This window comes from Cetorhinus maximus, chromosome 11, assembly GCF_964194155.1.
Source record: "Cetorhinus maximus chromosome 11, sCetMax3.hap1.1, whole genome shotgun sequence".
Classification (NCBI taxonomy): Eukaryota; Metazoa; Chordata; class Chondrichthyes; order Lamniformes; family Cetorhinidae; genus Cetorhinus; species Cetorhinus maximus.
In genome coordinates this window covers 22,775,560-22,786,173 of record NC_135889.1, presented here as the reverse complement: position 1 = coordinate 22,786,173, position 10,614 = coordinate 22,775,560, and the positions used below count along the sequence as shown (strand labels likewise).

The following is a 10,614-nucleotide window of genomic DNA, read 5'->3' as shown; positions in this document are numbered from 1 at the left end:
CCTCTCTCTCTCCCTGCCCTTCTCTCTCTCTCCCTGCCCTTCTCTCTCTCTCCCTGCCCTTCTCTCTCTCTCCCTGCCCCCCTCTCTCTCTCTCCCTGCCCCTCTCTCTCTCTCTCCCTGCCCCTCTCTCTCTCTCTTCTTGCCCCCCTCTCTCTCTCTTCTTGCCCCCCTCTCTCTCTCCCTGCCCCCCTCTCTCTCTCCCTGCCCCCCTCCTTCTCTCCCTGCCCCCTCTCTCTCTCCCTGCCCCTCTCTCTCTCCCTGCCCCTCTCTCTCTCCCTGCCCCTCTCTCTCTCTCTCTCTGCCCCCCTCTCTCTCCCTGCCCCCCTCTCTCACTCTCCCTGCCCTCTCTCTCTCTCCCTGCCCTCTCTCTCTCTCTCTCTCTCCCTGCTCCTCTCTCTCTCTATCCCTGCCCCCTCTCTCTCTCTCCCTGCCCCTCTCTCTCTCCCTGCCCCTCTCTCTCTCTCTCTCTCTCCCTGCCCCTATTTCTCTCTCTCGCTGCCCCTCTCTCTCTCTCGCTGCCCCTCTGTTTCTCTCTTTCTCTCTCTCTCCCTCTCACAGCCCTTCTCTCTCTTTCTCTTTTTTTTTCTCTTTCTCTTTCTCTCTTTTTCTCTCTCTCTCTCTCTTTCTCTCTCTCTCTTTCTCTCTCTCTCTCTCTCTCCCTCTGCCCTTCTCTCTCTCTGTCTTTCTCTCTTTCTCTCTCTCTCCCTCAGCCCTTCTCTCTTTGTCTGTCTTTCTCTCTCTCTCTCTCTCTTGCTGCCCCTCTCTCTCTCTCGCTGCCCCTCATCTCTCTCTCTCTCTCCCCATCCCCGTCTCCCTCTCTCTCTATCTCTCACTGCCCTTCTCTCTCTCTCTTTCTCTCTCACTGCCCTTCTCTCTCTTTCTCTCTCTCTCTCTTTCTCTCTCTCTCTTTCTCTCTCTCTCTTTCTCTCTCTATCTTTCTCTTTCTTTCTCTCTCTCTCTCTCTCTCTCTCTCTCTCCCTCTCGTTGCTGCCGGTATGTCTCAGGAACTTGCCCAAGTGAGTAAAGTAAGTGCTGATGTGCCTGAGATTTCTGCGACACAGCATCCAGGATTGACCTTTGGGTAACAGTGAAGTAACTTCCAGGTTGGGCACAGTGACAGGACCCATGTGGTGGTTCCACCACGTGGTGCCTGCTTGATTTAGCTCTTATTTTATTGTTTCCTTGCTTCAGGCCCAAGGACGGATCTACGGCAAGCTGAAAGAGGAAAATTTCTTTAACCCGAAGGAGGAGGTGAAACTAGAGGCGAATATCAAGGTCCCATCCTCCGCTGCTGGGAGGGTCATCGGCAAAGGCGGCAAGACCGTAAGTTGTGGAGTTGACAACAGGGGGCGTTGTGATCCCAAACCGCCTTGTGACTGGTCAGCGATGGTCTGTCCTATCGCCCACAGTCACTCAAACCGCCTTGTGACTGGTCTGCGATGGTCTGTCCTAACGCCAGCTTACCCACAGTCACTTAAACCGCCTTGTGACTGGTCAGCGATGGTCTGTCCTATCGCCCACAGTCACTTAAACCGCCTTGTGACTGGTCTGCGATGGTCTGTCCTCTCGCCCGCTTACCCACAGTCACTTAAACCGCCTTGTGACTGGTCTGTGATGGTCTGTCCTCTCGCCCGCTTACCCACAGTCACTTAAACCGCCTTGTGACTGGTTTGCGATGGTCTGTCCTCTCGCCCGCTTACCCACAGTCACTTAAACCGCCTTGTGACTGGTCAGCGATGGTCTGTCCTATCGCCCACAGTCACTTAAACAGCCTTGTGACTGGTCAGCGATGGTCTGTCCTATTGCCCACAGTCACTTAAACCGCCTTGTGACTGGTCAGCGATGGTCTGTCCTATCGCCCACAGTCACTCAAACCGCCTTGTGACTGGTCAGCGATGGTCTGTCCTATCGCCCACAGTCACTCAAACCGCCTTGTGACTGGTCAGCGATGGTCTGTCCTATTGCCCACAGTCACTTAAACCGCCTTGTGACTGGTCAGCGATGGTCTGTCCTATCGCCCACAGTCACTCAAACCGCCTTGTGACTGGTCAGCGATGGTCTGTCCTATCGCCCACAGTCACTTAAACCGCCTTGTGACTGGTCAGCGATGGTCTGTCCTCTCGCCCGCTTACCCACAGTCACTTAAACCGCCTTGTGACTGGTCAGCGATGGTCTGTCCTATCGCCCGCTTACCCACAGTCACTCAAACCGCCTTGTGACTGATCAGCGATGGTCTGTCCTATCGCCCACTTGCCCACAGTCACTCAAACCGCCTTGTGACTGGTCAGCGATGGTCTGTCCCATCGCCCACTTGCCCACAGTCACTTTTAACCCCCGCTGAAACTCCATCCGTCTTGTTCAGCCAACTCCTCCCCTGCTCTCCCAAATCGGTGAATCCTTGCTGGGTTCACTCCCATGAGTGGCACGCCGTGGATTAAGTTTGTTAACATAAACTAGAAGATCTCAGACGAAATAAACAAACCGACTGGAAAACCAGAAGCATTTCCATGTGCCAACTCTCGTGGGGAAACAGTGTGCACATACTGACCTCGTGTGGCCACATCAAGTCACTGCAGATAACCTACTCTGACAGATGCTGAGAGCAGGGGTCAGTTTGTCCAGGTTCTCTGTGCATCCATCCTAATTATTACTGGTACCTTGATGTTGAAATCTTGCGATTTTTTTTTTCTGACAGACATTGGTGAAAACTTAGTGGGGTGGATGATATGGGGGAGTGGGCAGTTCTTCGCTTTGCTCCTTTTCTCTTGAGTTATTGATCGATTGACCATTCAGCCCACTGGGTAATGGATGGAGGATGCTCAAAACCAAGTTACTTTGGAAGCAGATGGTGGTGGAGGCTTGACAATGGGTCCGAATCTCCGAGCCATGCACTACTCGACAGCCAGTTACTCATGGCCTGTCCATGGCGATATGAGCTGAGAGGTCAGTTGGCCATGCCTGACCTTCCTCTGGCCAGTCAAACATCATCTCCCATGAACACTCCCACACACAAGCAAGCTGGCAAATTCCACCGTCTGGAGATTGTTTTTACAGTTTGGGTCACTTCTTTCCTGGCAACGGTTCCCGCTGATTTCTGCTGGTGCCCGGCTGAGTTTGGCACTCTGTCTGCCTGCGCTCACCCTGGCCCCCTCACGTCTGAATTCTGCTTTTCAGGTGAATGAGCTGCAGAACATCACGAGTGCCGAGGTGATCGTTCCACGGGACCAGACGCCAGATGACAACGATGAGGTCATTGTGAAAATCGTTGGTCATTTCTTCGCCAGTCAGGTAGGCTGCACTGACCTTTCACCTCCATCACATTATGTCTCACAGCAATAGACATCCTCGGGTCAGTGGGGTACAGTAGGTGTCCCTTTGTGAAGGATGATGGCCAATCATGTGGGGTACAGAGATATACTCCAGAAAGCCAGGTGGTGAATTAGACAGCTAGACCAATCTTCACACAATTCTATAAACATTTGTTTACAGAGATGCACATTACAGGCATATATCTCCTAACCCAATCAATCATAGTTTCAATCTGTTCCTATTTATTGGGGCACAAATGAAGCCCCAGTTAATGCCCATCACTTGTCTACAATTAAACAAAATTAATATACAATTAACACATAGTATATGTTTGCACTGTGTGATGTTCAGTCCAGTGAGATACAGTGTGTTTATATTGATGGTCGGTCCCATGGAGTGCAGTGTGTGTTTACACTGTGTGACATTCAGTCCTGTGGAGTGCAGTGTGTTTACACTGTGACGGTTAGTCCCTTACCACTTTACAGCCTATGAATGTTCCTTGAAGTGTAGTGGAAGGATAAACATTGGCCAGAACATCAGGGAGAACTCCCTGCTCTTCCTAAATTTCGTGCCATGGAATCTTCTGTATCCACCTGAGAGCACATACAGAGTCCTCAGTTTATGTCTCATTTGAAAGATGTCACCTCTGACAGTGCAACATTTCAGAGTTTTGAGTGTATAAACCCATGCTGACACTTCACTGAAGTACTGAGGGTGCCCATCATGACTGGAAAAGAATTGGTCACCTCCAAAACCAGTCCATGTGTCAATCAATGTCCTAATGGCAGCCCTAATCCATTGCCCTGTGAGTCCAAACCGTAGGCCCCACATGAAAGCTGGAGTCCTTTGTGTTTCCTTTTGTGTCGTCTTTGTATTATTTAATATCTCGAGTGTATCCCAAATGGTTTGATGTATGTTTTAGTCTGATAGGTAATTTAGCATCTGACTGCTTGCTAGGCCAGTCACTCCTACACACCTGTGTCTCTCCAGCTCTATCTCTATTCCCCCACCTCTAAAAAGGACTCAACAATGTTGAGCGATGTTCGTGCTGGCGAGTGGAACATGGATCGTGACAGGCGCCCAGTATAAGACAGTCACAGACTTTGTACAGCACAGTTTAGGTACAGAGGATAGGGAATTCTTTCCGAGTTTGGAGTTAGAGAGTAGAGATAATGTGTATGTACTCCAGTTGGCAGATGTGAATATGGTGTCAGCTTTTCACTATTATTTATCAACGGTTTGGGTGAAGTATTGAGAGCCACATTTCTAAGTTTGCTGACACCAAATTAGGGTGACACAGTAAATCATGTAGACAGAAGCAGAAAGCTGCCAAGAGACATGGATAGATTTAGTGAACTTCATTTTCCACAGTTTAGCCCAATGTAGGAAAAGTGTATGGTCATTCACCTTGGATTTAAAAACAAGAGATGAGTATTTTCTAAGTGGTGGGAAGCTAGAAACTGTGAAAGATTTAGGGTTTCAAGTGCAGAAATTACTTAAGATCTAATGGACAAGTACAAGAGTCATTAAAAATATTAATGCAACATTGGCCTTTATTCGCGGGCTGGAATACAAAGGGGTTGAAGTTCTGTTCGAGTTGTACAGAGCTCTGGTTTGACACTCTCTTTGAGCACAGTGTTCAATTGTGGGAGCCACATCTCAGGAAGGTGATATTGGCCTTTGAGAAGGTGCATCATAGACTCAGCAGAATGAAGCTGGGGCTGAAATGGTTTAAAAAGCAAGGACAGGTTGCAGAGATTTGGCTTATATTCGGAGAGTCATTTACAGCACAGGAGGAGGCCATTTGGCCCATTGAGTTCCTTGAATTGGGAAGATTAACGGCTGATCTGATTACGGTATTTATGAAATCGCCCCGGCTTTTGGGAGGCGGGGGCGGGGGGTGGGGGTGCTGTCCATATCAAGGGGCCACAACCTTAAAATTACAACCAGACCGTTCAGGAGTGATGTGAGGACGCAGTTCTTCACACAAAGGTTAGTAACTCTCTCCCTCAAAAAGCTGGTGATGCTGGAGGTCAGTTGAAAATTTCAAAACTGAGATTGATAGATTTCTGTTGGGTGGGAGTATTAAGGGATACGGAGCCAAGGTCGGGTAGATGAAGTTAAGATATAGACCTGCCATGATCTAATTGAATGATGGAACAGGCTGGAGGGGCTGAATGGCTTCCTACTGTTCCCATGAATGAAGTTCCACATTTTGCATGTCCCAATACCATTAGCCCTGTGTAGCCCCTTTATAACGAGACTGCCAGTACTAACTAGGGACCAGCTTCCTTCCACAGGCCCATGCACTTTAGAATGTCCATTTTGCATCAGACCCTGAACACACTGATGCTTTTGCTGCTACTGGATTTTAACAGAAGGCTGTTGAGGCTACTGAGGCAGCAGTTTCTTTGCATCTGATGTTCTGTTCTATGTCTCCTCTTACTCCCCCCGCCCAACGCTGCAGACCGCACAGCGCAAGATTCGAGAGATTGTGCAGCAGGTCAAGCAGCAGGAACAAAAGCAGCAGGCAGGAGCCATGACCCTGCAGCGCAGCAAGTGAAGCGAGGCAGAGCTGGGGACGCGAGCAACAGCTGACGATTGTAGCCCTTCCGACACGTGGACACAAGAGATCGACAGGCCGGGAACGAACCAAAGAAACGACAGACAAATGAAACAAAAAAAAAGGATGTTTCCCAACCAAAGGCTGTGGCTCTGCAGATACGACGGGGGATTTGTATGGAGAAAGCAGTGACTGCCGGCAGTCCACCCACAGTCTGTCTGAAGAATCTCTCGCTTTACTCTGATCCTTTTTGTTGGGTAACCTAGGCTGAATTGTAGACCGTTCAGGAAATTGAGCAGGCACTTGGGCCATGGTAGTGTGAATAGGGTTTTTTATAATAAAATTGAAACTAGTTCTGGTTTAACACTGCTTTGTAGATAACACGTGCATTTTTTTGTTTCATTTCGTTTGCTATTTTTTTTTTCCTGAGAGATTAAATCATATCTTTGAGGCCAGAAATCATCACTTGTCCGAAAGTTTATTTTTTGAAAGCTGTACAGAAAGGAGAGGGGGGGGGGAAGAGGTCAGAAGGTGGGTTTAGAGAAGGGACAAAGGTGGCACAAAGAGGGGAGGAAGGTGGGCACTGAAGAAAGAGAACACCGTGGGGGGTGGCGAGGGAAAGGTGGGCACTGAGAGCAAGAGAGACAAAAGTAGGGAGAGAGAGAGAGAGAGAGAGTGGACCAAAAGACTGGGCACTGAGGAGATAGGGAGATGGTCGGATTACGAGAGCAAAGGTGGGCAATGGAGAAAGGGGCAGTTAGGCACAATGAGAGAGAGAGCAGGGGGAAATCGAGATAGAGCGGAGGTGGGCACTGAGAGGAATGGCTGTTCTTAGTAATTAATTATTTCTCCATCTGCTTGCTGAGACAACCAGAGCTTTAGCAGTAAGGGGTGAAACAAATTTGTCATAGAGCCTACTTGTGTAAAGGAATACTGTCTCTGCGATGTTCAACCTTTTTCCCCACTGTTATTTTCTCTCACAACACTCTAGCTCACTCTCCTTGTTCCAGGATCCATCTAAATACAGTAACTCTAAATGCAGATAGAGAGGATCCTCATGGGGACAGGCACTTAATCAGAAGGCAGTGAAGGGAACTGATGATTACAGAGGTCAGTGCCAGTAGTTCAACCTCCAGAAACTGGATGCAGATGCCGCCAGACGTCTAATGACAATTGGTAAAGATCGGGGAATGTTTCCTTAAATGCTATATCCTACCATCTGAAGCACTCATCTCAGACGCTGCTCAATTCACCAAACTCCCATCACCTATCAATGATCTCTATCAGTCAGAACTTCTATCCAGCATTCATAGCTTGACCTCTCCCTCACATACACTTAGCATTGCTCCAAGCTTCACATCCACTTTCCACAGCATGCACACACTGGTAGCTATTCAACCATGACAGTCAAATCCTCCAAACACATTGCACTGCACAATGATCACTGGCTCACTCCCCTCGCTCCTGCAGGTGGTACACAGCTAGAGGCAGCAGGAATGAACTGGAGAGCTAGAGGTGCGCCTGCATGTTCTAACCCCCATGAAAGAGACCATGATGACCATCATGGGAAGGGCCATTGTTGATGCCTTGGTTGCAGGGCTGAATTCATTGGCGATGACAGTAACCTCATATCTAATCCTCCTCCTAAAGCCCCACTTCTCCTTCATCCCTCACTCTCTTCTGGCTGAGAAACTGCTGATGATGTAAGCACGCACTTACTTTCTCCTCGCCCCTCACCTCAAGCCAACCCTTGTCCCTTCTTTTTATTTTAAATGTCAAAAAAAAAACTGCAACCTGTCCGGCCATTGAGGGGAAGGCAAGAAGACAGTGATGATAAAGGGATACCATCACATGATTTCACACACTCAGTCACTGGCTCAGATACTGGCACTGGGCTTACTTTAAAGAATAGTGTAAAGACTGGATCTGCACGTGGTGAGACACTGGGCACAAGTGGGCTTCATCCAGGCCAGGGGAAACGATAGCACAGCTGTCAGCTGACCGGAAGCTGAGGTTGCACGTCAGGTTTGTTCCAGAGAACTCGGACGAGGGCTTTGATGGGCAAGCCTACAGAAAAAGGCCAGTGAGTATACACACTGAAATATTTGATTGGTGCTCCAGCAGACCTGCCAGAAAGCTTGCATTCGTTCTTGAGGAGCAAGGGGGTGTCTGCTGCCATTTTGGTATAGGGCTTTCAGCAGAGCTTGGAGTCTGCCCTTTCCAGAAGGGCACAGGTGGCCAACCATGATGCGGTGTCAGGCCAATGTTTCAGCTTCCACTGCAACACAAGCAACAACCACCCAACATCTTGAGTGCTGCCGTGGAAGCTGAGACCACTGCCATCAATAGCTATGGATGCTATTGTTCAAAGGGACTGGCAGGCGCTCTCAGCTGTCTGCCCCCCACCAGATAACTAGAATTGCAGAAATGCTGCCCCAAGGGAGTGGCAGTGACTTCATAGAGCACAATCCTGCTGTCTCCTCTCGGGAAGACAGCATTCATGCTCCCACCAGTGCCCTTGCTGTTGCCTACAGTGATGGCGCCATCTGAAGCTGGGGCCTCTAAGCTCAATCCACCAAGGCCATCTGCATTCTCCCCCAGTAAAAGTCAGCAGCCTTTCACCAGCAATGATGCAGTCACTGGAGGAGCAATGCAGGGGTGCACTAGTACAGGCAAAGGCACAGGGAAGATGGATACGAAGGGAATGCGCAAGGGCGATGAGTTTATTTTTATATGGTATGGTTCAATTCATGAACTAGGTTTGGAATGTTTGTGTTGGCTTTTATATTTGCATTGTGCCCAAGCAGACATTGTGGTGGTCAGTGACAGAGGGAAGGAGTGTGGAATTGTTGGTGAATGGGGAGTTGGGGTTGTGGTTACTGGCATTGCACTCAAATTAGTTTTTCACTTGCAGCCTGAGTAGGAAGAGGCTGTCCAGGCTGCTACCTCCCTCCCCCTTCCTCATCCTCATTCTTGTCCTCTGCCACTCCCTCCTATGCTTCTGTTCCTCAGCTTCTCAGCTGGTGTCAATGGCGGTCTCCTCATGACAGCGAGGTTGTGCAACCTGCAGCACACAACCACAATTCTTGAGACCTGCCCAGCCATGTACTGCAGGGCTCCTCCAGAACAATCCAGATAGTGGAATCATTGCTTCAGCACTCGAATGCTCTGCTCTGCAGCGTGGCTGTCACTGTATGCCTGCCAAGCACAGATGTGCATGGATTGTGGACCAGAGTCCTAACCCAGGTCATCAGCAGACTCTTGCTGAGTAACCGCACTGGTTTATCATGGTGGCTGAAATAGTTTGATGCAGGGGACTGCCACAGGAACAAATGCATTATGACTGCTGCATTGATCTAATGATTCTCTGGGTATGGTCACACATCAATTGGACATTGAGGGAGTGGAATTCCTTTTGGTTCAGGTACATGATGGAGTTGACAAGGGATTGCATCCGCAAAGCAATGTGCATGGAGTCAAAGGCACTCTGCACCTTAGTGAAATCTGCAATGCCTGCAAATCCGCATAGTGGCTTTGCCTGCTTCTCTCTGGCAAGAGAAAATGATATAAAGTTCTCTCTTTACAGAGAGTGACCTTAGGCAACAGTGCACTGCAAACTGAGATGCTGGCAATATCAATTGCAGCAACCCAAATAGGGACAGGTACATAAACGTTCACCTTCACAGCCACTGGCAAAACAGACCTTATTATGAGGTTGGAGTTATGACTGCAGCAGTTGGTAGCTTTCCGTTAACAACCTGCTTTGTGAAGTGCAGACACCTGAAATGTTGATCCACTGATGTTCAGGTAGGAGAACTGCTCCCAGAATACCCTAGGCAGTTAGGGCCTTCTGCTGAGAGCTTTTCTTCCCTGCTCCCCCTTCTAGCAGCTTGTCCTGCTCTGCATAGCCTCTGCCGATTCTCCTAGTCATTCTCAATTCCAAGAGGAAGGCCAACTCGTGCACCCATGTCTGGGAGCAACTGGTTTGAGCAAAAGCCTGAGATCAGCTGAACGCCCTTCAGCACCTGCCACATCCTCCCTGTAGACCTTTAAAATTTGAAGCATTATGCAAAGCACCAACACACGTCAAATTGTAACAACATCTAGAAGAAATAAACCAACAACTAACCTGTAAGTAGCTGATGACCACTAGTGGAGGGGGTTCCTTCATGATACATAACCTTGCACAGCTGAATATGAAGTTAAGTGGCTAGAGTGTGGAGTCCCAAAATGGCAGAGTTGATTGATGTTGTGATCTCGCAGCTCTGAATACTTCCAGCACATACTGCGTGTTCACTGACCCATTTGCTACAGAGATGTTGTGGTTCAGTAGGAGCCATAAGCTCCAGGCTCATGTTGCACTGCAGGACCAGGAGACAGAGTCACTTACGAACCAGAAGAAGGCCATTCAGCCCACTGAGTCAGTGCCGGCTCTCCATGCAGAAAAATTTAGTCAGTCCCAATATCTACCTGGTCCCTGTAGCCGTGCAAGTTTATTTCTTTTGAGTGCCGATCCAATTTCCTATTGAAATTGTCGATTGTTTTATTGTTTCCACAAACACTGCCCTCATAGGCAGTAAGTTCCATGTCATTACCACTCATTGTGTAAAACAAAAAGCTCTTCCTCACATTCCCCCTGCATCTGTTGCACAAAACCTTAAACCTAAGTCTCCCTAGTCCTAGTATATATATTTTTTTCTTATTCATTCCTGGGATGTGGGTGTCACTGGCTAGGCCAGCAT

The 10,614-nt window shown here is 48.8% G+C and overlaps 1 protein-coding gene across 1 annotated transcript in view; it reads left to right on the top strand.

Moving 5' to 3' along the window:
• The window catches only part of LOC144686961 (insulin-like growth factor 2 mRNA-binding protein 2), a 112,444-nt gene extending 106,203 nt beyond the window's left edge, over positions 1-6,241 (top strand). Inside the window, exons 6-8 of the mRNA XM_078552807.1 lie at positions 1,164-1,323; positions 3,175-3,283; positions 5,777-6,241. Of these exons, the coding sequence (XP_078408933.1) occupies positions 1,164-1,323; positions 3,175-3,283; positions 5,777-5,907 (400 nt within the window). The 3' untranslated portion in view covers positions 5,908-6,241. The remainder of the gene's footprint in view (positions 1-1,163; positions 1,324-3,174; positions 3,284-5,776) is intronic.
• Positions 6,242-10,614: the final 4,373 nt, after the last annotated feature.